This window comes from Merops nubicus, unplaced genomic scaffold (assembly GCF_000691845.1).
Source record: "Merops nubicus isolate BGI_N331 unplaced genomic scaffold, ASM69184v1 scaffold15415, whole genome shotgun sequence".
NCBI lineage: Eukaryota > Metazoa > Chordata > Aves > Coraciiformes > Meropidae > Merops > Merops nubicus.
In genome coordinates this window covers 1-26,894 of record NW_008610384.1, presented here as the reverse complement: position 1 = coordinate 26,894, position 26,894 = coordinate 1, and the positions used below count along the sequence as shown (strand labels likewise).

The following is a 26,894-nucleotide window of genomic DNA, read 5'->3' as shown; positions in this document are numbered from 1 at the left end:
GTAGCACTACTTTTCAGGAGGCGTGGAGGGAGTTTTAACAACTTGAGCTTCAGAAGGGTGTTATCTGGTCTTTCCCATGTGTTTTCTTTCTTTCAACTTCTTTCAAGACCATAGTTTTTTTTTTTTTTAAATAGTAATGAAAAAGGGTAAAACTACATTTTTAAAATTAGGCTGATAAACTGGCATAAGGAAACACTTCAGGCTGTGCTTATCTGTTAACTCCACCTTGACAAGAAGTTAAATACAAGACCATGTCACAGTACCAAGTGATTGAATGTTGCCCAGACTGGCAAGGTAAGTTGACTTAGAACACACTGTACAGGGATTCATTGGTGACTTGGCCCCAACCTGCAATCCACTGCAAACCTGGCCTGAGGGGCAGTAGGAAGTGCTCTCAAAGCTCCTCTACCTGCAAGTGGCTTATGCAAAGAAAGCTGAAATTACCACACCAGAGAATTACATCTGTTGGAAGGAGAGATGTAGTTGAAGCATCCAACAGCAGATGTGATTTCAAACAAAACCATTTAAAACTAGAGTTTTACATATACAAAAATATTTAATTTATATAGTATTCATATGCAATTGGAGGAGTGAGTTCAGTAAAATATTAAGGTCTGCTTGCCATACAGAGCATATAGTTCTTACTATCATAGTGTAGGGTTAGAAAGTTTCTCACACAGATATTTTAAGGACAGCTTTTAACTGGTTGGTTGGACACTGTTAAAAGCAGCAATGAGCATTTCAGTTGGATCATAGCACTGTTAAAAGTTACTAAAAAATCCTCATTATGCAGTCCCACAGATGGGTTTGGTTTGGGTTAGCTTGGGTGTTCAGCAGCAATTCATCGTTTGACCCATGAGGGATCTTTGGTGAGATCTGCGTTTTCTGGGCCAAGTACAGCTTGGCCACGAGTGCTCCTCCCAACTGCAAGATACCTACAAGAAGGAAAAAGACAAACAAATGAAGCTGCTGCATTTGGTTACCCTTAATTCTGTCACACAAGTTAAAAATATTCCCCTCTCAGGGAAAAACTGCTGTTTGGTATGTACCACTTGTTTGCCTTCACAGCATCCTTCGGAGTTAGTTAGTTTTTTTTCACTAGTCATCACAGCACAACAGTCTCCTAAGGTGCCACCCTGACCAGCCTATCTCCCTAACCTCAGGATTAAGTCTACCATGGAAAAGTCTACGAGTCTTGAAGCACCAGCTCACGTCACCAGGAGCTGGGTGTCTGAGTGAACCCTCTCCAGACCCTCCACAAGGGATACAATCTCCCACACACTCAGAGACATCTCCTGCAATGCAGGAAGCAGGACGTATTTAACATCTCTTTTTTGAGGTTACAAAAGCAAGTAGTGGAAGTAGTACAAAAGGCCATGGGAAGAAATCCGAGAACTTTATTATGACAACTTTCAGAAACGTTTCAAATTACTTTTTTTTTTGTTCTATTTTTCAAGTAAACATTTTCCTAATGAAATTTTTTTCCTGAAGCACAGACTTACTTGTTTGATACATCAACCAGGTTATCGCTGTTGACAGCAAAAAGTTGTTCTCTATGGGACTGCTTCATTTCGTCTGAAATCCCATACAAGAACTGATCCATTCCTGAGAGGGGAAAATTAAAAAAATCAAACGAACCCCTGCACTGGAGTCACTGTGACAACAAAGTGCATGGACCAGTGCAAACTAAGGCAGGTCCATGTGCTGGCAGGGAGTAACAGAGACCACTGTTCTAAGACAGTCTCTAACTGTAAATCAACTATCAAAGGTCAGAACTGGGTAAATTAATTTTCTGAGGTGGTAAGAGTTTCTTATTTAGGAAATAAAGATTCTTCATGTTCAATTTTGGTGAGTTTTCATAAAACTTCTATTCTCATTGTGGTTTATTGCAACACTTTTCATCAGTTGTAATGGATGTGCAACACAAAGTTGTGATCACCTTTCTGTACTACACAGAAATCTGAAAATGTACGAATCTGAAAAAAGCAGCTTGGGAGGAGATCTGGTCCAACCTCCTGCCTGACTTCCAGGTTAGATAAGGTTGCACAGTAACAGCAGCATGGAGGAACACATTTCTCTCTGCAACAACTTCAGACCTATTTTGCAAATAGCAAAAAGAAGGTAAAACACTGCTCACAAATACCAACACTCAGCATGTGTGCATTTTACCTGTACACACCAAAAACTGATTAATTGCCCAGACAAAAACCCAAGTTGGGTCAGCTTCATTTTAACTTGTTTAGTCAAGTTACTGCTAATACAAGTACATACTAAAATAAAGGAGTTATAAAGTTAAAAGTAGCATTATGTATAGGAAAGGAATATATTCTAACTCACTAAGTTTTGGACTGAAATTAAGCTGAGGATGTGGGAGGGAGGGAAAAGTGAAGAAAGCAAAGCAAGGTGTGAGCAAACTGAAAAGATGTGAAGATACTACCAACCCATCCGAAGCACGCAGACACGCAAAGAGGGTAACACCCTCCACCACTGCAGACACACTATTATGATTCTTCAGAAACAACTATGCACAAAACATCAGTGATATTCATAGTCAGTATGCATACTTGTGTCAGGAAAATAATCCTTCAGCTTCTCTCAAATCAGAAGATCAGTATTTCCTTTTTATTTGCTTGCATTTAATGCCCTTTCCAAGCCTAGAGTTGTTTCCTTAATCTCCCTCCATCTCCTAGCTGTATTCACCTGACATCAAGAAGCAATATGAAAAAAAACACCACCTACTTCAGTAGAAAGACTCAGTCATGTAGCATTTCTGAAAGGGAGCAACAGAAACTGACTGGTTCATTGAAACTGCAATTGCATCTGCCCAATACAACTTTTGTCATGAGATACAGTTTAGCAAACTGTTTTCTTGCCTTTAAACTTAAATTTTAAAAAAATGATGTGAGTATACCTTTATCTGAAGGAGCTATTGGTGCATCTACAGCAGCAAATACTGCTAGCTTAGCTTCATCGATATCTTGTTGTGTGAATTCTCCAGATTTGGCCCATTCGACTGCTTTTTCAAATGTTTTCAAGGTGGCCAATGAATTCGGGTCTCTTAGAAAAAGAAAGAAATGTAAGATTACTTCAGTCTCACAAAATGAAAAACTGTAATTGCTTTGTTCTTATTTCACAGTTTTTACTATGCAACACACAAACATATACGTGGAGATAGATTAAACCAAAAGATACGCTTCCTTTTTATGTACAAAGAGAGGTTTAGCTGGGGTTTTTTTTAGAAGAAAGAAGTGTTCTAAACCAGGCATATTTTGAATTGCAGATACACAAGTGTAGCAAGTTCACTTGCCCACAAGTAGTTTGAAGACAGTGTGCAGAGAACTGGTATTAAAGAAGATGGTAGACCAGCACTGTCAGCTTGCTGCACCAGCTTACTGAGCACAACTGCCACTAGTACAGCAGCGTGATAGGCCCTATCTTCTCCAGGTTGCTTTTCCTGCTACACCTGTTTTTGCTCTCTGTAGAACAGGGGCAACAGGTTAACAACTACTGAAATACTAACCAGGACAAGTCCTACCACGTTGAATCTCCATTCTCTATGAAGCAAGGCAAGGCTGCTCAAATTTTAACTAGGAATCACGACCAAGTCCTGTGCTAGGCTGCCTTCAGTCTAGGAAAATGACTTAAGCCAGGACTGTAGCCACATGACAGTGGGGATTTTAACTAGTGTTTAATACCTCCAGTTCAAATTTCGTCCAAAAGTGCTTTGGTAAGACCAACACAACATAACTGTACTGAACTGACAAAGAAGAAAAGGAGAAAGCAGTTCTAGCTCATCACCATCTCTGATGATTCCAGCAGTCACCAAGGGACGCTGCAGATTTTCAAACTCAGGACCTTAGGGAACAGCATCTTTCTACTTCCTGGTCTCAAACTGAGAATAGTCTTGAATTCCCCTTTTTTAGGGCCCGCCCAACCCAGGAAGAAACAAGTGAAAACCAGTTTTACATGAATCTGTTACCGAGACAGTACAGAGACACAATAACGGCTGCTGCCAGCAGAAGTACTTTAGGTTTTCCCAATGACAGAAACCAGGGAAAGCAAGGAGGTGTTCATTATATACATTAAGCAATTAATCATATCATCAGCACTGAATCACTTTCTCCTCAGTTCATTCTATTTCACTTAACCTTGACAGAAAGCTACAGCTACAAAATTACAACAACTAAGCTCCATGCAAGTGCAGTTAGTGGTCCCCTCAGACAGGAATGGGAAAGAATGAACCTACTGTTACCTGTAGGAGTAGAAAGTGAATATGCCATTGTGACTAAGTTTAGCACCTCCACCATAAGCCCCTCCTTTCTCTCTGATTTCTGTATGTAGGAACTTAGCCGTCATCAACCGTGCAAGAATTCGAAGGCTGTAATGAGAGCAGTATCAACACCAAACATGTCAGATGAATTGGACAACAGTAAAATTCTCAGCTTCCTCTGAAGTGCACACAGATTTCCATCTGCAATGCGTTGCCTTTTGTAATCTATAGCAGTAATGATAACAATACTCAATGTTAAATAATAGCTGAATAATGTGACATTGCTTTAAGGGTGGCAATGCTCTGGAACATTCCTTGACTATTTCCACTTATTTCACTTCAGTGAAATACAAAAGCAACCTTCTAAACTCTGTTACATGCAACAGGACTGTCAACTCAGAGACACCCAAGTGGGCACGGCTGCTTTATTCAGAAGTTAGGGGACAGCAGCCCCTTGTTACGCAGCATTTACTGAAACAGGGCACTTCTGGACCTAGTCATGCAAATGTTGCTCCGTGAAGATTTTGTGACAAATGCATTGTAAAGCATTTTCTGCTGGCACTCCATTTTCTGTGGTCAGCCTAACACTTCCCATCTTGTTTTGGGCTATACAACCTATAGAGAAGCTGCCTGCTGGTTCTGCTTCCCACCTTGCATAGTCTGCAGCTGTGTAGGGAACTGTTCGAACACACTCCCCAATATAGTTCACCGGGAAGGGAAGTACAAAATGCGTCTTCATCTGGCATGGTTTGAAAGTAGGATCCTAAGAGAAAAAGGCAATATTGTCATAGTTAGCAGAGATAAGACAATTCATGCATTTAAGAACTCTGGCTTTTTTGAGAACTATGAAATTCTGCCAAACATACCTTACTGTGGCCTTCCAGTATCTGAAGGGGACCTAACGAAAGCTGGGGAGGGACTTTCAACAAGGGCTTGTAGTGAGGATGAGGGGTAATGAATTCTAACTGGAAGAGGGTAGATTTAGATTAGATGTAAGGAAGAAGTTCTTCATTATGAGGGTGGTGAGACACAAACTGGTTGCTCAGGGAAGCTGTGGATGCTCCATCACTGGAGGTGTTCAAGACCAAGTTGAATGGGGCCTTGAGTAACCTGGTCTAGTGGGAAGTGTCACTGCCCATTGCAGGGGGGTTGGAACTAGATGATTTTTAAAGGTCCATTCCAACCCAAACCATTCTATGATTCTATGATACATAAACACTAGAGATGCCACTTGACCTACACTGCAACCAGTGACATTTTGCTTGTGCCTTATTAGCAATGCAGTTCACAGACCTGCCTTGGGAAACCAAAGTGCGTGGACACTGTACATCAGTAGCATGCTTCCCCTGCCAGGTCTCTGAAACAAGAATCTCTGCTCAAACACCTCCTGCAGTAAACACAATTCTTCCTTACAACCCCACTTCTAAAATTCCCATCCTCTTCATTTTTCCAGGCCTCTGCAGCACTCGCTTCTTTGCCTCTCTCATATGTACAACTGCTTGTGTGCTTACTCAAGCAGGAGCAGAATTCTACACACCTTCAGCAGCTTTTTTTGACCTCAAGTTAATACTCCCAAACCTTTCTTAACTTCAGAGGCCTGTTCCCCAGCCCCTCACATAGCTCTGGCTGGCTGGGCCAAGCACAGCAGCATACACATCACAGGTCAGCAAGCAAAACCGTGGGCTGAGCTCTCCCTGCCCTCCTCTCACAGGAGAGCTCAAGGTGTGCTGAGCTGCTCTTCTCTCCTGTGGCCAAACACAGGTTTAGAGCTTTACTTAATCGTCACTGATGTTATTCAGGTCTCATTCACATTCAGAATCATCTAGGGACAAGAAGGAAAAGGAAGGAACTAACTGGGAGTGATGTCACACAAGCCTGGTGCTGAAAGAAGCCAGGTTAAAAATAAGTATTGCGTACAGGAGACGGCACAACTGAGTATCTGCCTGGATGCATGGATGTGGAGTCAGCTAAATGATCTTCATGCCAGAACCAAAGGCAAGATAAAGAAAAGGATGACACAGAGGAATTAAGAAGTTCAATGGCTAGTTTAAGGGGACAGTCCAGTCAGAGGGTGGAACTGAAGGGCACGTTATGTCTCAGTGGTGTGTCCTAAGTAGAAAAAGAATCTGTAACAGCTTAAATGGCCAATCAGTAGCAGTAACAGCCCTGTAGCACCAATATCCTCTACCAACAATGTACTTACATTAACTAGTTTCCTCGTGATCTGCAAACCAGTAAGCATTTCACTTCCCACAGGTTTGACTTCTGAAGATTTCTACAAGAGACCCAGCTCTTATATTAAAAGATGATTTAACAATTTAGACCAAGAATACTACAAATGCCACCCCTACCACCCAAACCTCTTTGAAACTATCATCAGAACATGTCTCCACAAATAGAAACAAACTACTCGATTACTCCTTTGTATTTGAATTCCTAAGCAAATGCCAAATAAATTTCCTTTCAAGAGGAGTTTGGCACTGAAAGAAACCAAGACAGAGATTAAGTGAGGCCCAGAAACTTCAGACTATCATTTCCATCATGGGTAGGGAACTGGCAGCTTCCTCCAGTTTTGTCAGAGATTAAGCCAGATCTGCATACTGACAGAGCAGATCCTTTGTCAACTCTACTCAACCAAGCATATTTTGTGCCAAATGTCCTGAACACCCAGATAACAAAACAAATTCCTACACAACTGAGGAATTGCACCTAACACCCTATTTCCTTTGGCCAACATTTCAAGTAAAGTTCATCTGAAAAGGAAATTATGTTTTATGTGACTGAGAAAGGTAGAATGTCTTTTTCCACATCCCCCACAAAAACAGTAACCTCAGGGTAAGGCTTGGCAGCTGATCGACAGGATTACTACTGTCTGTTTTACTGAGGTGAAGACAGCCTCTGCGGTGAAACACACAGCAGCTTATCCCAGAGCTGACTCACAAATTTCTTCAACTCTCTTTGTATGGACACAGTATCTGAGCTCAAATGTCTTCTGCTGGTCGCGTAGTGGTCTCTACACGAGATCAGGTCAGCTGTATTTGATGCCCTAGTTACAAATGAAGTAATTTCTTACCTCAATTACATGGGGGCGAACAGGTTTTCTTTCTTTTTTACTTCTAGCTAGGCCTTTTATAAATTTCTCTACTTCTTTAGATGCCTCTGATATCTGTTGAGGTGCTGCATTCACTGAACATCTGTTTAAAAAAACATATCAAGTTTTTAAATAGGTTTTTGGATAGTCCTTTGTAGTTTGAACTATTTTGTCTTCCAAAACATTTTCTATTAAATCATCATAGAATCAGAGAATCCTTTAGGCTGGAAGAGACCTTTAAGATCATCAAGTCCAACCATTGAGCCATTAGGGCTCTAAAGTCCTCTGCTAAAACAGATCAGAATCTGTCAGGGTTGGAAGGGACCAAAAGGATCACCCAGTTCCAACCCCTCTGCCATGAGCAGGGACACCTCACAGTAGATCAGGCTGTCTAGAGCCTCATCAGAATGTTAGATCTGCAGTCACCAATAATCACCATCACAGAAAAAAAAAAGCAAAATACTCATAATCTAGTATTTGATGTGCCAAAAAAAAACAAAACCCAAAAAACCCAGTCACAGCCCAATTGCTTTTCTTTTGGTTACCCAAATTACTTTCAGACCTACATTTTAGGAGTAGTTGTCAAACCACTTCTGTGCACAGGACAGGATTACATCAGTTTTGCAAAATATGTATGTCTCACAAAAACTAATGCTCTCTATATTCTCACTTTACAGGTGGACCTACCATGGTTTTGAACACTACAGACATTTCCATAGTTTCACTGTTTCAAGCTTTGAAAAGCAAAATTTTGCAACTTATGTCACTTCATATGGATCTATTTTTGGAACTCACGTGTCTTATGTGAAACACCTTAAAGTACCCTCTTTTTTCCAATATATGCATACAGAAGATTTCAGAATATCACTATTTTGCTTTTAGGAGAATAAAAATCCAAACCAAAGTGCATTTTACTGTTACAATATGCTATAAACAGTATTTGTCTAACCGACATCTTTAAGGGGATAAAAAAATGACAGCATTTTGAGTATTTCTGTAAAATCCCACAGGCCATTTATACACTTTTGGTACAACTTACATATGAAAGTTGCTGTAAGTTTCTCATACCCATTAAAAATTGAACCAAATTAGCCACCGCTACCACTTTGTAAGAAGAACTGAAATTAATAACATTGTTGTAGTTTTTCCGCAGACCTCCTGTTTCACAAAACCCCAGTCACTCCATGAAGCACACTGAGAAACACAAGTTCACAGGCCATGGCCTCTCTTCAACCAAACTGCTCCTTCTCTTTTTAGCTGGAACTCACCTCATGTTGTCACTATTTAATAAATACTTCTTAATGCGTGGTAGTTTGCGTAGGATTGGTTTAATATCAGACATTTCTGCTATTCTCTTCATCAGCTTCACCTGTGTGGGAAAGGGAAGAAGAAAGACTCCAGATTAAGCCAATAGAAAGAATTACCAAAACAAGCACTGTAATTCAAGTCAAGGGTTTGGGCCTTTCTGAAGGGTGCCATTTTTTATGGAGTGAAAAAATTTCACCTGATCCATCCCACTGAACATTTCCTGCAGTTCTCCAGAAGGTGTAAGGTTTTTGCTGGCTCTGATAGAGGCATATAAATGTCCACAATCTGGAATTCCATTTGACAGCTCCTGGGCAGTCTTCTTAACCAGCACTCTGAAATGTTCTTCCTCCTCAAATCGGGGGCTGAAAAAGAGTAGGAGCAGGTCTGTAGGTGTCAAAAGCCCATCAGTGGATTTTATAATAATGAATCATTCATTATCCCAGTTTCAAGGATGAGCTTTTAAACTGTTGCTTCTCTATTTACTCCACTCTACAGTCATGCAAATCACAGAATACTTAGGGTTAGAAACTGAGAGCCTCTAACAGTTATAAAAAGAAATCCTGAAGTAGGATCTCTATGAATAATAGATTTGTTGCAGAAAGAGGGGGGGGAAAAGAGAACCCCAAAACACAGGCAAAACCACAAAGTAAACCAAATGTACTGTACTTGTTAAATATTTCACTCCATAAATGCATCATGTCTGGCAGATTTCTATCCAAGCACAGGGATGAAAAGAGCACACCCTGAAGGAAAACAAAACAAAACAAAACAGACAAACAAAACGCTACACGTAAGACAACCAAAGCAATGGCCTGAGAAATGCACAATAACTTTTTATGACATTGATGCAATGATGCTAAACTACCACTACACATCACCAAACCACTTTAATGTAGGGCATACTACTAAAATCCAAGCAGACATGTAATATGTCTGTCCTTCACACAAAGCAAGCCTGTTGATTCCTCATCAACTGCCAAAGTAGCAGTTTAGAAACAGCTTTTCTTATTTTTCACATCAAATACAAATAAAATAATTCTGGGGATGCACTCTCCTGCAAAGGAGTCCCCCTAATTCAGCTCCAGGGATCTATGGGGAGCAGACCAGAGTAACAGACCCCAGCAAACCTTGAAAAAACTAAAGAAATATTGCCAGGACTGTTATGTCCAATACTAAAATCTAAGGATCTTGGAAACATCTGGTGTCTGTGAACCACACACACATTAACAGCAGTCTCTGTGTCTAACACTATACGAGTCTGACCCCACCCTCTGCTTCCAAATTTTTTTTCAGCACTCAGAAATATGGTGACAGATGCTAGTGAAGCAGTGACTTAAAATGGATAACCACAACCAGCACTCCCCTTAGGACAAAATGCAAACTTACTGTAATTGTCAAAGTTATCCCCCACAAAAAGGCACGAGACCTTTCATACACTAACTTTTCAAAGCACGTTAGCTGCCCTCGACGTGTAAGACCCTACTGACCCTTAACTAGGGAGCTGTTATTGCAAGTGCAACATACTGAAGTGTCTGATTAATTTACCTGTTCATACACATCCAGGTGTGAATCATCTGGAATGATATGTGGGCTGACAGACATCCCACCTGTTTTTAGCTCTATTTTCTGGGCTTGTTCCCTGTAATCAAGAGCTCCACATCCCATCCTGTGAAAAGCAAGAGAGATTTATTTCCATTTTCAGTATATGCCCAACCCAGGATTCATACAGCATTTGCAAAATAGACTGTTTGGGCCAATACTTATTTAGCAACTAAACAATCTGGGGCATTATAAAGCAAACATAATACTTCTCTCCTTACAAAAGCTTCACACCAAGCTTTTCAATTTAAGCATCCTGATCATTCAAAATGATGTATTAAATAGTGTGATTTACATACAGGCTTGATACCAACATCCATATTAAACTATATTAACATCACACAAGCTGTTACCACCAATAAAAACAGTAGATCCCACCCAGCCCAGGTCACTTGTTCTGCTCTGTGCCACTCCTTCCCCTGTGATGGGGTCAATGTTCCTGTGACCACATGGTGAAATTAGACCAAAAATCTATCCAAGTGAAAACTTTAATTTCTGCTAGGCTATTTTTCATTTACACAAATTTTCCCAACTGTTCAGAGAATAGTTTTGTTGATGCTGGGGAACAAGGCAATGCAGAGACTGATGGAGAAGGGGAAAGGAGTTGGGAACCCTGTGGGGAAGATGGAAGACCACTGCTCCAGCAGGACACCAACTTATCAGCATTTCCTTTCTGAAATTATGACAAGCAGTATTATTTTGGTAAGTGGTATTAGAGCCTGCTCCTGCAGCCTGCAGGGGAGTAAACCTCTCACTTTGTAATGACGTTGCAGAAGAGTGGCACATATGGTTTGAGCTCCTCAGGAAGTGTGTTCAAGCTGGAAACAGCTCGGAAATAAACCACCCCATTGGTTGGCTGAGCACAGTACTGGACAGGAACTTCATCAGCTGAAAAACAAAAGCAAAGAATACCCAACAGCTTTCTACTATAAACATTTCAAAAGAAAACAATCTCTAACAAGCTCTTTCCATTAAGACTTATTTTCTGTTGTCACTTCCATGAAACTTCTTGTTTAAACTTTAAACAATGAGCTGAATGCTGGACTGAAGGAGTTTTATTGTTTCTGTCTAAGGCAAGGTAATGGATACCCAGACAATCTGGAAAGAGAATTCTGTTGACAAAGGTCAGATTTTAGAGGTAATATTCAAATTAAAAAAATGGTAATTTGTTTCTGAACAAGTCAAGAAGTTCTCTCTTTTTTTTGCCTTCATCACCTCAAAGGTTGAGGCCAGCAGGGCCCTACACTGTACATCCTCTCTAAGCAAGGGCACTAGAACATAAATATTACATTTTTTTTTTAAAAGCAGGTCATTTTAGCATAAAAAATTATACAGTGCTTGACATTTGATGGCAATTTTTGCAGGAAAGCATCTGTTAGAAATATACTACAGAGCAGTATTACCTACAGGATTTCAACAGAACTGTAAAAAACATTTGAGCTCTACAATTTCTTGTTTCCTACCAATCCACGGGGTAGGCACGGGCAAAGCAGGGAGAAGCTTGCTCTGAGGTTATGAACAACAACTTCTCCCCCCTCCCCATGGCTCCTGTATGTCATATCCTGTAAAAACTGGGTAGGGAGGCAGAGCAGTAAGGAAGGCTCTCTGCACAAGCTGCCAGTAGTGCAGCAGGCTCGGTAAGTCTTTGGGAAGTGGAGGGATTGCTCAAGAGCAGTGGAGCATTCCACCTACAGACGCCTCCGGCAGCAGGGCAGGGAGCCTGCTGCCAGTCCCCTGGACAGGGCAGGGCAGAGAACAGCTGAGAACAGCACAACACTGCCCCTCAGAGGTGATGGCAAGAAGCACCTGCAGATCCACCACCAACTGCCTACTGATTAGTGGTGGAGTAAGGAGGAGCACCGTAACTATGGACAACAGTGGGTACATACACTTTGTAAAGAGCAAAAAGGAGTAAGAGCTGGGCAAGCAGCTAAGTAACAAGCCAACAGTGCTGCTCGTTTCAGGGCAAACCAGTGAATACACCAACCTGTGAGTGCTGTCTCCAGCAAAGTGAATGGGATTTTGGGCTCAATGTCAGACACTTTTAGAGCTGGGAGACAAGAGGTGTCCTGGGGTTTGCTCTGAAGATCAATTAATTCCAAACCTAGTAAGGAGAGCAGAATACCAGTTTGTCATTTTCAAATTCTAGTGAAAGTGCTGTCAAAACCTACTGAAGTGATGCAGATCAGAAAAAAAAAAAAACACACAAGAGTTTTAAGTTTAGAATTTTCTGTCAACAATACTTTCAAATGTTTTACTGAAATCCTGCAGATTATCAGGTTGCAACAGCAAACAGAGCACTCTGTAAATTCTCTTTCCAATCCTGCTTCATATCCTGCTTACAGAAATACACAATTTAAACCTAGAAGAAGTGCCAGCCTGTCCCCTGTAAACAGTAAGGCAGACAACCCAAACCTTCCAGGTAAGAAGCTTCTTTCTAACCTGTGCCCCTCTGTTTTACTCAAGTGTTCTCTCAGTACACTGATGCAGCTCAGTTGTGTGCTTTCAAGTTTCAGCCTTTCAGCTGATCACCTCCAAGTACTCTCCAATTTATCTTCATAAGCAGAAAGCCTCATCTGATTTTCTGCTTCCCCATCCCCCGCCCTAGTACCAAAACTTCAGAAGACTGACATTTTCTTGGAGGATTTCTGTGGCTAGATCACTGTTTTCAAAAAATCAGATGACTGCCCAGAGTTTCCAAGTTTAAGTTATTGCCCAGAATAAGTTAAACACAACATTATTTTTACAGTTGGATTTTTAAGTAGAAAAGATAAGAACTAAAATTACAAAATACAAGTTTTATAGGAGCGTGGCTCATATGCTCAAAAATAAACAGCTTCAAGTTAAATGGTGGAATTCATCTTGTACTTAGTGCAAGCTAACACAGGAAAGAATAAGAAGAACAGTATTTTAGAACAATTTCCTTTCTTCTGCCCTACTGGAGATATTGATCATCCTATTTTTGAGTGTTAAAACTAGTGGAATATACCAATCCTACACTGTTGTGTAAACCTACACTGCATAGCCCTATAACACATACACACAAACTTCCAAGAAAAAAAGCACTCCTTTCAGAGGAAATGCTGGAGAGTGCTTGAGAATTTAAGATATGCTACAGAGGAGCAGCCTGCGTTTTTAAGCAGTTACCAAAATAAAACCATGAAAAAGCACATTAACCTTTTTCAAAGATTTGTTTTTTTTCTTCTTCAGAGAGAGCATTGACCTTTTTTTCCAACTTTTCTGCTTCCAGTTTTGCTTGTTTATCATGGTAGTCTTCTTCTGGACTCATTGACAGAGTCAGTCTATGTGGATTATCCTGCAGAAATATACCCCAAAACAAAGCTTTATTAATCTCGAGGGCAACATCCTCCTGTTCTGTCTCAGATTATTACTTCACCCACAGGAGATAAAAACAGTCTGTGCATCATTCGTCTTGCATATTATCAAAACTGTCACAAACAGGCAGTTTGAACTCTCTCTTCATACAGAACAGCCTTCTGCACGGGTGGGAAAGAGAGGCAGCTCACCACAAGGACAAGTGCAAACAGCATTCTGTGAAAATTTAGTATAGAGTCAGAAAGCCTCAACAGCACACAGTACTCATTAGTGTAATTAAATCAAGGTTAATCAACCGTACGTCATGCTCTAGAGCAGCAGCATGCCACAACTTTTATCTGGAGAACATTCTAAGATGTAGAATCTGGTTAAATGCTGGAGAGTTTGATTCAACACCTCTTTGAACCTGCCCAAGCTTGAATGCACAGAGATCCCATATGATGTAAAATATGCATGCCCTATCCTGCTCAGAAGTGCTCTACATCAGTCCTGCTGCCAGAGAACTCCATGCATTATGCAAGTGTCACAACTGCTGCTGAATTTCTCTTTGTTTATGCCGGACTGTGGAATTTTAATAACAAAATTACTCAAGCAGCTTTCATTTTATATAATACTGGGAGGCTAGTCAAAAGATGCTGACCTCAAAAATTGCTCATTTCAAAGCAGGAGTTCAACAGCAGCATCTGTCACTGACAGACACAGCCAATAATTTGGGAAAATGTAATCGGATTGTTTATGAGTTTCCCTCCCCTCTGTTTATGTGGAAAGACTACAGAAACTTGATTGACTATGGGGTTGAAGAGGGAAATGCAAAATTAACCAGGCATAGTAAAACGGACAGGATGAACAGCATTCTCTCCCCTGCTCCTGAGCCCTCCTGCTTTATTAATCTCCAGACACAATGTACAACAACAAGCAATCTGATATAAGAACATCCAGTTAGTCTCATTACTTCCTGCCGAGTCGTATTTTTGCCTTAGTCCCCTCAGAAGAACTGCATAGTGAAGAACATTTTCAAGAATACTACACCTGTATTCCTTCCCGAACAACAGGCAAAAGCTTAACAGCTCCCTATTACACCCAGACACTAATAATGCCTTTAGGAAAACAGATTTCAGCTGATGCCACTAGCTGTTGTTTCCTTTGAGTACATGGGAACCAGCATTAAATAAGGTTGGCAGTTACCTATAACAGATGTGCCCTTCAAAACAACTTAATCTGACTAGAAGAAAACAAACCCAAAAACCCACCAACAAACACACCCTACCCATCCTCCCCCATCCAAAAAAGACCCCAAAAAAAACCCTGAAACCAAACCCCACTATTTATCCTGCTCAAACTGGTTGGTTTGGGTTTTTTTTTGTTGTTTTTTTTTTTTTTTTCTTTCTTTCTTTCTGCCATTAGCTAATTTAGGGCTTTACTGTTGTTTATTTCTTCAAAAACTCCACCATAATGCATGGAGAAGAAAACAAGAAAAAGAGCAGAAGGCAGCTGGCACTGACAGTTTGACAGCAGTTAACACAAGGAGCACCAGAACAATCTTACTTATAACCAAAGGCTTTTGAAGGAAAAAGAGAGACATCTTGCTGTATCAACACTAAGGAACACATAACAAGGTCTGTAATTCTCTGTTCACGTCTGAGAATCTCACGAGGAAACACCCACGTGCCTTCTATGGCACATAAAAAGCAGCCTTCAGATAAAATTCAAATACAAAATTGTGATTCAAGAATTAGTATTGAAGGTATTTTCCCATAAGTCTGCCTACCTTAAAATACGTTTTAACTTTTTCCTGAAGAAATGTGGGATTTTCTTTAAGGCACTGCCTGAACCGAGAGACTTTATCTGCAATCTTCAGAAGCTCCACTGGATCCCCATCTTGATTCCAGCAGGAGGCTATATACTGAATGGGAAAGAATTAGGTAAGCAGGACAACCCAGCTGCATTTCTGTAACTCACAGCATTAGTATTCCAAAAACACATACCATTTATATCTGAATAACAGACATATAATAAGTAGTTCTAACATACTAGAGGCTGGAATCTTTGATCAGATTAGACTGGTTCATCATCACCTGTCCCTTGCTCTCTCCATTCTCTCTAATTTTACTATATCAAACCACTGTTTTTTGTTTGGTTGTTGGTGTTTTGTTGTTTGTTTGTTTGTTTTTTTTTTTTCCCCCATAGATGTGTAACTGTATTCTGGAAATCTGTTGTAATATTCTTTCCTCCATCCTATTTAAAAAAAATTCATTTTGTAAAATAAATATTACTGTCTACCCATTTACTGTATTAGATGACACAATTTTTAATAAGGTAATTCAAACGCATAGCATCAATGGGACATGGGAAAAAGAAGATACTAAATAATCAGAAATATCCCTAGGATATTTCTTCTGGAAAAACTTGCATTGTACTTTTATTCCCTAGTTTGAGACTATTCAGTTTGCTCAAGTTGCTATTGAAAGTTCTTCAAATACCCCATAGGGCAAGATAGCAAAACCTTCTCCCTTTCTACTCTGTGTGAATAAGGAAAAACAAAACAAACGAAAATAAAATAAAAAAAAAACAAAAAAACAACAAGAAAACAAGACATTGGAAGGAAAAAGCCCTTAAAAGCACAGACAAACCAAATGCATCAGAACTGTCAAAACCACCTTCTCTTTTCTTACCTCTTTAACTAAAAGCAGTCATCACAAACCTTCCAAACTCTTTCAGTGTATCTACGATTATCTATTCTGTGGAAAATCCCTACTGTGTTTTTTAAGAATAGTATTCTTTTACAACGTCCTTGAGTTAATTCTCTTAAAAGAAAAGTAGTCACTCCTTATTTGAAGCTTCCGTGGGGTCACTACAAGAACTCAGTGGTGGTTCTCCGTAAGCAACCTAAAAGTTTAACCACATGTCTAAGAGTGCTGTCCAAATGCTTCTTGAACACCGACAGGCTTGGTACCACAACCACTTTCTTGGTGTCATGGTTTAACCCCAGCCAGCAGCCCAGACCCACTTGCTCCATTTCCCAACAGCAGGACGCAGAGGGAGAATAAGAAAAGTGAAAAAACTCATAGCTTGAGAGAGAGAGGGTTTAATAGGTAATGCCAACACTGCATGCAAAGAGAGGAAACTGAGGAATTCATTCACCACTTCCCATCTGCAGGCAGGTGTTCAGCCACCTCCAGGACAGCAGGGCTCCATCACACCTAACAATCACTTGGGAAGACAAACACTGTCACTCCAAACATCTCCCCTTCCTCCTTCTTCCCCCAGCTTTATATGCTGAGCATGACTTCATATGGTATGAGACACCCCTCACATCTGGAGTCAGCTGTCCCAGCTGTGTCCCCTCCCAGCCTGCCTGCTGGTGGGCTGGTGTGAGAAGCAGAGGTTTTGACACTGTGCAAGCACTGCTCAGCAACAGCTAAAACATCAGCCTGTTACCAGCACTGTTTTCAACACAAATCCAAAACAGCCCCACAGTAGCTGCTGCAAAGAGATTTAGCTCCATCACAGACAAAACAAATAGAAGCTTTAAGTAAGGTTGTTCCAGTGCTTGACCATCCTTTCCACAAAGAACTTTTTCCTAATATCCAATCTGTACTTCCCTGATGCAGCTTGAAGCCATTTCCTCATGTCCTATTACCAGACACCAAAGAGAAAAGACTAGTGCTTCCTGCTCAGCTGCCCATCATGAGGGAGGTGACAGAATCACAGAATCATTTAGGCTGGAAAAGACCTTTAAAATCACTGAGCCAAATCATTAACCTAACTCTGCCAAGCCCACTGTTAACCTAGGTCCCTAAGCATTTACACGACTTTTAAACACATCCAGGGATTCAACCACTTCCTTTTGCAGCCTGTTCCAGCACTTGCTAACCCTTTCAATGAAGAAACTGCTCCCAACATCCAACCTAAACCTCCCGTGGTGCAACTTGAGGCCCCGTCCTCTCATCCTATCACTTGTTATTTGTGAAAAGAGACTGACACCCCCCACCTCTTTATAACCTCCTTTCAGGTACCTGTAGAGAGTAAGAAGGTCTCCCTTGCAGCATTCCTTTCTTCCAATAGCCCCAGCACCCTCAGCCACTCCTTGTAAGACTTGGTCTCTAGGCCCTTCACCAGCTTTGTTGCCCTACAATGGATCTGCTCCAGCACCTCAATGTCTTTCTTGTATTTCTTGTGTTAATCCAGGGCTCTGCTTTTTCACCTGACTTTATATGCCAAAGGAATTAACTGCTCAAGCTGAAGAAGGTACAACACTTGCCAGGCAGAAAGCAAAAGAGCTGCTGAGCAACTGAAGTTGCTGCAGAGCAGAAAAAAATCCGAGGACACTGGAGAATGAGTGGCAGCAGAGGCCCTGATTTCCAAACTGACTGCAAATACTGCAGCTAACTCATTCCCAAACTTGCAATGTCTTGCAGACTTCTCAAAGACACCACATTCTGCTGTAGAACATGTTTTCCATGACAGCTTTGTATCAAAATTTTGATACAGCTTTGGTATCAAAATTGGAGGCCAAGAATTGAATTAGTGTACATTTGCACTTATATATCCTGAAATTAAGTTACAGCAATACAACCCTAAATTCCATAGAAAAACACAGCCCTTCTGTTCTGATTTTTAAAAATACATCAGCATCTAGCCAAAACATACATCTCCAAGAGCCAATATGGCATGTCTCTCTTGCAGAACTCATCAGTGGTACTCTTCAGGTTCACTGCCTGATTAAGTCATACAGTGTGGAATCCAGCAACAGTTTGAAGGCTACTTAAAACTAAGAAAGATGTACACAAGATGAAAAAGGAAAAGCCCTTAAGTGAGAAGTTTTACAATATCAAGAGCCTACAAAATGACTCCATATTTCAGAGATGGAGGCAGTAAATTTCTTATGCATTCCTAAAACACCACCACACACAGGCAGACATACAGACTTACAGATGTCAAGGCAAGTCCAAAACTCGTAGACTGATGCTTCAGCTGGATTTCAATTTTGTGAAGTAGAGCTTCAATCCTATCTTCCTCAAATCCTTTCCTTTGGAAAGGGGTGATGAGAGAAGGAAATCATATCCATTAACACTAATCACTTTAAGTGAAGTTATGAAAATGAATTATAACATCAATAAAGGAAGCATTACAACATAATGTCTTCCACACTGAATTAAAATTGATATGAAATAGTCTTAACATGCTGTGCCATTTAGTGAAACTGCACTAACATCATTAAACTCCTGAAGGTTATGCTGATGAATATGCTACCATACAGGAAGTAGCAGATACAAGTTTTAAGACTACTGAACAATATTACTGATTCTTTGGTGCATTTATTTTAATGTTATTTATTTTTAAGGCATGTTACTATATATATGCCTGTATTACTACAGGCCTATAGATTATTATATTGTTAATATTTAATAGTAAAAGACTGTATGAAAGAGCTAACAGTATTCTGAAAAAATTAGCATTACTCACACAATAACTTCATCAACTGTTCTAGCAATTATCTGTTTCACAGTATCAATGTCTTTTTCAGCAATACCCTGTAGACCCACACTGAAATAAGCTTCTCTTGTTGAGCCATTAAACCTAGAATAAAACATATTCAACTCAGTGACAAAGTACTAGAACTTAAGCATTAAACCTGCCAGCAAAGGTAGAAGGGGAAAACACACCCATCACTTCCACATACACACATGATTTTAAAAACTAGAAAGAAAAATAATTACCAAAGAGACAAGAAATTGAACTTAAAAGATTTTTTTGTTCAACTTCAGTAGTAGTAGCCACTGTTAGGAAATCATATGGCATATGATACTAGAGGAAGGAAAACACCTTCAGAAGAAAAGCTGGTCTTTTCTTCCATCTTCTCATGTACTTTCAGGTAAACAAGTATCTTTTTTTAAGGTGAAAATTTGAGCTGCTTGTAACATCAAACAGATACATTCCACTTCAGCTGGTAAATGGAACGGTACTTTTAAATTTCTACTTTTAAAGCAGTATTTGTAAAGTAAGTGGTGAAGATGAAATGTTCCACGTTTTATTGATTCATCAGCACAGTCACTAAGGCAAATTAAAGACAACTCAGGCTACAGTTCAACATCATATTAATATAGTCAACCTGGGAAAGTCTCTACTGACAAAATATAGAACCAAATCACTATTTCAGTGTCTGAAGATGGATTTCTACTGCTATGCATTGTAATATTAAGATGTCTGCATGGCACTGGCATACACGACATAGGATCTGTAGGAAACCCATTACTTCACATAACAACAGTTCAAGCCAGGCAGAATACGACATTAAAATCACAGATGAGTGTATTCAGGTTTCCCACTCAAACATCTGAGACAGTCAGACCAGGGCACCACTTTTGTCATCCTCAAGTCTAGAAATCAGTCAGATGAATCATGCTCTGAAAATGCCTCCTTCTGCTGACAGTAACAGCAAACCAAGATGAGCAGCTGAGCCTGCAGTTAAAGACAACCCACCCACCCCTAGTCTGTAGCGCAGGGCAAGCTCAGAAGACCAGCTGCAAGAGCTGTGGCTTGAGTAACTGTTGGCAGAAGTACCCTTTGTACTGAGGCAATGGCAAGTTAATGGCATCTAACTGCACAAAACCACATTTGTGCCAAACCTACCTACTACTAAATCACAGAATTAAAGCACAAAGGTAATGCAGCAGAGAGAAGAGCTATCAAACTCTGCTGAGTAATACTACACAGCCAAGGCGAAAATCCCAAGTAAACTACAGCACTGGATACATACCATGGTTTTATCTACCCACTTCTCTTGTTCATAAGCTTTAAACAGTACAACTTCCTTTAAACTAACATAGCTTCTATTGAATTATTTTGACAAATCGAAAATTACACTTGAGAATGCTTCATTCAGAATCTTGAACTCATGACTGAGTTAGTCAATGGAAACTCATAAAATGTTCTAATATTAAAATAAGATTATTCTGGCATAAACTGACAGTACAGAAGATGACTTCTTCGAAGTAAACAATAGTTTGCAACTTCTCTATATTACTTATAGTGATGAAATGTCAACTGCAACACTTACCCAACGTCAGGAGAAAAATCTGTACCAACACCAGACTCAATTAAGGCTTTGTAAAAAGGAGAATTCGGCCCATCAACCAACAGTGAAGACAACAGGCTTAGTGTGAACGTTTCAAAAGTGTCTGTAATACTGAAGAAAAATTAACAGTTCTTAAAACCCATAAAGCTATGAATAAGTGACACCCAGCATCACTGAGTTAATTTCAGAAGAATTACTTCTAGAAAACAATGTAGAGGAAGCAAAGGAGAAATAACTGTCAGTTATTAACACTGCACCAAACCTCAAAGAACTGAGAGAGTTCTCTGTGTTTCATGTGTTATAACCAGCAGTAAAGCAAGTTAAACTGGGCTGCAGAGGTAGATAGTAGTAGGGTCATACAGAAAAGTGTACACATGGCAGGAAGCTGAAAGACAGGACAGTGTTTCCAAAAGTAATCCCCTGAAAAGTTCTGTAAAATATCATCTGATTTTCCTTATATCTATTTGCTAAAGAAAAAGACAGGAAAAATTCTCCTTAGCAATTAAACTTTCCTTTACTAAAGCAAGATTTGTCTAGGTTACTCATGGCATTATTTACCTTAAAGATGACATTGTAAAGAGGGATTGGAGGACACAAAATATGTCTGCCTCTGTTTAAAACTCTAAATTGAGCTTTAGATTCAGGATTTCATTTTGATACACTTACTCTGTCAACAAGTAGCTGACGCTGACAGTTGTCTGCTTGGAAGGATCAGCAGCAAAAGAATCTAGGCCACATGTTACACTGTGTTCTCTCTGTAAAGTACAATAAAGACATCTGATGCAGGCTAAACTCAGGGCAGAAATTACAAATAAAAACAACTGCTTTCACCTTCATAGCATCTTCCTTCCAAAGATTTCAAATATTTTTACAGATACTCATCAGTAACTTCAAAATTCATAAGTAAATACACAAACACAGGATATCTTGAAAAACGTGAGTAGTATCTCAGTTTTTACAAGTGAAGAGTAGAAAAGAGAATCAAGAAAATATGGCCATCATTCATACTCCAAGCTGGGCTTCAAAGAAATGCTTACACTTCTAGTCAAGCCAGGGAGGAAAAGGGGGAGGGATGGAAAAAATTATTTTTGACACTGATGTCTGGAAATTTAGATACCAGTAGAGAGTGTCTTTCCTGACAGTAAGTATCAATATTTCTACAATTAACAGTAAACGCTTTCCATTAATAAATGCTTCAGTGCTTCAAAGGATGAGGAACTTGAAAACTGGAAAAAAAAAAAAAATAAATAACTGCATGCAATCATTACACTACTGAGAACTGAATGTAGTTCTTCCCCTCTATAAGCAAAAATACTTCAGGCCATTCACACACAAACACACATCTAAAATAATAATTGTAACTCCAGCAGAATATGCTAAAATATTAACCTGTTAAGTTCTGTCTCTACAATTCCAAGATTGGATATGCACTGTTTCTTTTTGTTTGTTTCATTTTAATTTTTCTTTTTTACTTACAGGCTTTTCCCAGAGTTTCTGTTTCGGGATGTCAGTATTTGATTCAATTCTTTCAAATTTTATCAACGCTTCCTCATGTATTTGTTTCAAATGTTGCTCCAGTGGAAAATTACCATAAGTGAAAAATCTGCATTTCAAATGAAAGACTGGGATTAAGCATCAGATTTTACATTAATTTTACAGTACCAGCTTTTATCATATTCTGAATTTCTTGTGTTTTCCAGTAATTCAGGTACATCTAGAATAGAATATGCTTTGTAAGGCCTGAGATTAAAGACCTGGCAGTTTGGCACACACATGAAACTCACAGGTCTCCTGGTAAAATGTTACATTTTTCAGCTTCTGTTTTATGCTTCAGAGGCCACAAAAATCTAGAATTCATTTAGTTGCAGCAATAGACAATGTTCCAAGAAAAAAAATATTACTAATTGAAATCAGAATCCCAGTGCTCTAAACTTTCAGAAGACAAAATTCTTATGGTCTTCATGCATAATGACAAAATACAATGTCTCAGCTGATCTGAATGAACTGGGTTCTGCCAGTGAGTCTACCAAGCACATTCACATACCTACAGGAAACACTGCTAACTTTGACTGGATTAAATATGTGCACGAGGTATGTCGCAGGTATATCTTGTTTTCTGATTAAAATTTAAACACAGATACAGTAGAATACTTGGGATGATGAGAAAAAACAAAAGATGGTAAATTCATGGTCATGACGCAAGGTGATGTTCCTCATGTGAACTAACAGACTGACCACAAAATTGGTACAGAAGAAACAATGGTACTGCAGATTTCTCTCCATATCACTTTCAAATTGACTTTTAGCTTAAATATCTTATTACTACCAACAGAACTGGTATCTGGCTCAAATGAACATCCATTCTTTTGAACCCGACACAATAATGTGTGTTTCAGGAGCAAATGAACAGCCATTCATTTGTAACTTCTTTTTATAAGTTAATCTCTGTTGACATCAAGGTGGATAAGAACCCCTAGACTCATTTGCACTACTTGTATCATAACTCCCTAACATTATCATCAAACACTCACTAGTATGTTCTGCTTCCCTTCAGTTCATATGAGTTTAAGGAGAAACATCTATAAGCAAAAATCCCCATAACAAATCAAGCAGGCAGACACACTCCAGAAAACCAACCATCTTTCTTTCCTGCCTCCAAATCCCCCTTCATTGCTGTTCTAGCTGCTGTAGGGCAAAGGTTATCTAAGTTTCTGTGAATGGAAACGCTGCTGGCTTTCTTTCCCCTCACAAAAATGCGAACAGAATGCTAACACACTCCATAACCTGCACAGACAGTCACAAATTTCAGATACCTGGAATTGCTTGGATGATAATGTGTGGCATGGAACTGTTTAAGCTGCTCCCATGTAAGATCAGGAATACATAATGGATCTCCACCAGATATTACACCATAAGTGTGATCAGGAAGGATTTTATTCTGCAGGTGCTGTGCAAATATCCTCTCGTTATCTGTCTTAAGAGGAGAACACCACATTTCAGTAAAAGGTCATCAAAACACATTTTAAAAATAAAAGGTGCTCAATAATAAGATCTCAGAGCTCTAACTTAAATAAGAATTCCTCACATAAGCATTTTGTTCTATAGTCCCATGAACTTAAAAAAAAAATAGCTACATTATCACATCAATTTAAAAGTAAATTCTACAATAAAATCCGTTATCAAGGTACTCTTTCATATGTAAACAAACTTTAGACAGGCTAACTTTAGAATAACCATGTAACAGATTGCTGACTCCATTTCCCAAACTGAAACAGTGGCATAATGCCATTGATAACCTGCAGCTTAAGCCATTTCACCATGTATAAGATCTTAAACCAAACATTTGCAAAACTTACAAATGCCCCCTTCATTTCATTAAAAACAACTCCTTTGAAGACTAGAGGTGTCTGAGGATCAGATGGGTTCTCATGTTCTAGCCTCCAACCTTCTTGCCTGAAAAGATTAATAACAAGAAATGTTGGGAGGCTAGAGGTATTTAGTTTGGTTTAGTTTTGGTTTTGTTTTTTTTTTTAATTTAAGTACAACTCAAGCTGTCCACATCTTACCAGAAATCCAGTTGCCGCAAACACGGAAAGAAAGCTGCATCCAGGTACACTGACAGGAGATTCTGAAAATCCTTGGGATTTTGTGTTGAAAATGGATAGAGTGTGTAATCACTAGCTGCATATGAATAAACATAAAAAGATCAGAATTTTAGGAAATCTAATATGTGTCTTGCTCTCATTTTTAATTTCTCATGTATGTAAGTAATTGGAAGACAAGAAACTTACTAAATGAAATATATTTTCCGTAAGGAATGTACAGAAGTTTAACACTGCAATCATTTTACCACAAAAACTTTGCTTTTGCCACATATATAATTAAATGTATTGTTGTGTGTTATACAGATCCAGCTCTGCTGGGACTTTGTAACTGCCAAATGAACAAGATCAACTTTGTTGTCTTGCCTTGTTAGTTTTTAATATCTCACTCACAACCTTCCTGCTTAATAATGGCTCTCCAAAGGGAAATTAAGGAGAGTCCACAGACAGCTTTACTACAATAACAACTCACACACTTTAAGTGGTATCATTCACTTTGGGCTCACCTGTGAATGCATTCATAAAAGTGGACAGGGACCTGTTTAACATTTTGAAGAACGGATCTCTGCAAGGATACTTTTGAGAACCACACAACACGGTGTGCTCGAGGACGTGTGGGACCCCAGTACTGTCCATCGGCGTGGTTCGGAACTGGATGCTGCAGAACAGCGAGCACAGACAGGGGAACCCAGTTGTTTGTGGTGAGAAGTCCACCCAGACTCCTGTCTGACGCTCTGATTTATGGGAACAATACCACCAACTAACGTGACATATAGCAAAATGCAGAGTTACTAAGTTCTTAATATGCCTGAGTGCTCAGCCATCTCTTCCAGACAGTGTACAACCTCTGCACTTCTATTTTCGGAGGTGGTACATAAGTCGTAAGCACTTAACACATTTTTTTTTTAACTCAGAAGGCTCAGAAAAAAAAAAAAACTCCATGGAAGTTTATGGAAAAAATTACTGGTTTACATCATGCAACTATAAGGCAGTTTATGGGAAAGTCCAGTTTTCAGATCAACAGTGCAAAAGAGATGATAATAAATCTAAAGTAGTTTAGTGGAGAGCCATAAAGATGGCTGGAGCCATGTTCTGCCAAAAGGGGCTGAGGAGATGGAGCTCATTTATGGTGATGAAGGAAAGGCATCAGCAGACTCGATAGCTGCCTTCCTAGAAGGAGGTCATGAGGAACACAGGTTCTTTGCATAGATACACATAATGAGGGGCAAGAAGTAATGTTTATAAAATGAAGCAAGGGAGGTTTCAACTTGATATTAAAGAAAAAAACACCCCACTATATGGACAGTTAAACACTGGGAACAGGTCATCTAGAGAGGTTGCATAATCTCTCATCTTTGGAAATTTTCAAGGCCCACCTGGATAAATGTCTGAAGCACTGCATCTGAATTAAATGCTGACCCTGTTTTGAGCAGCAGAGTGAACAGACCTCATGACACGTTCCAAACTGAAAAAACTCTAAGGAATTGACACAAAGGAAGTGCTATCCTCTTTGTTATCACAGAAAAATACAGTTATGAAGCTGGGTTACAACTTAGAAACCACAAGGTGATGCAGAGATGAAATGTGCTAAACACATACTGATGTTTTACCTGAACAGATTATTGGAGTCCTCCCGAGCCACATGTAAATACCTGGCTCCTGTATTGTCATGACTAAGCTTCACTGCAGTCAGGAACAGCTCAGGAACAGCTGTCACCTGCATTAGAATGAAACACCTGTACTACAGTGTGACTGCAACTAGGGCAAATAAAACACAGAAGACATACAAATTAACAGTTTGCTTATCCTGTGTGTAGAGCTGCCACACACAGTATTAAATAAATTCTTTGTTCCTAAGGCTTGTAAAGGGGAAAAGAAGTATACCAATGGAAAATACATTTTAAATTACAATACACAGTAACCAAATAACTATACTCTTGTGGTACAGACATTAAGAGCAGAACAATTCCATCACAAAGACACAGATTCAAGTGCAAGTGGTTATGACAGCAAGCGGAAAATCAAGGAACTCAGTTCTACCACTAGGTCAGTCACTAGCAATCACTTTTTACAGGTAACCTTTACTCTCTGCTTCCACTTTTTCCTTTTAAAAAGTACAAAGAAACTCGACATATTATTTCCACTGCAGGTTCTTAGCAAAGGTATTATAAGCAGACTAGAAGATACAATATTATGTGAATCTATTTCATAAACAGCACACGGTGAAGTTCAGCTACCTGTCAGAACTTACAGAGGACCACACCGATCTGTAGCAGACACACAAACTACTGAGGTGCATTATTTACTCTCTACAGTAAATAACAGAGTTAGCTTCCTATAGAAACATATGTAGGCATGACCTAATGGATTTGGCTAAGAGAAAGCTACAAGTAAATGCTGCATCACTTTTGAACTGACCATCCAAAGCATCCATACAAATATTTAGCGCTTAGGCTCCTGCCCTCAGGCGCTTTTCCAGTCAAGGGAAAATTTCTCTCTGCAACCAGTGCGGCAACGCAAGGGACGGGCGATGCTCACCTGCTCTACAGTGAACCCATGGATCTGCTCGCCCACCCTGTACCGCAGCGCTCTCTCATTAGCCGCAACGCT

General features: G+C 39.6%; 1 protein-coding gene across 1 annotated transcript; it reads right to left on the bottom strand.

The window, feature by feature from the left end:
• Positions 1-685: 685 nt before the first annotated feature.
• On the bottom strand, positions 686-26,891 carry PITRM1 (pitrilysin metallopeptidase 1; the record flags this gene model as incomplete). The annotated part of the gene is made up of 26 exons (XM_008940906.1): positions 686-935; positions 1,503-1,605; positions 2,912-3,057; positions 4,253-4,378; positions 4,921-5,033; positions 6,474-6,545; positions 7,344-7,464; positions 8,630-8,730; positions 8,866-9,031; positions 9,336-9,412; positions 10,215-10,335; positions 11,024-11,156; positions 12,256-12,372; positions 13,446-13,584; positions 15,373-15,507; positions 18,537-18,633; positions 19,071-19,184; positions 20,665-20,793; positions 21,349-21,437; positions 22,159-22,285; positions 23,496-23,656; positions 24,039-24,135; positions 24,249-24,363; positions 24,791-24,942; positions 25,895-26,001; positions 26,823-26,891. Coding segments are annotated over 26 exons (3,021 nt in total), but the record flags the coding sequence as incomplete, so codon positions are not given.
• Positions 26,892-26,894: the final 3 nt, after the last annotated feature.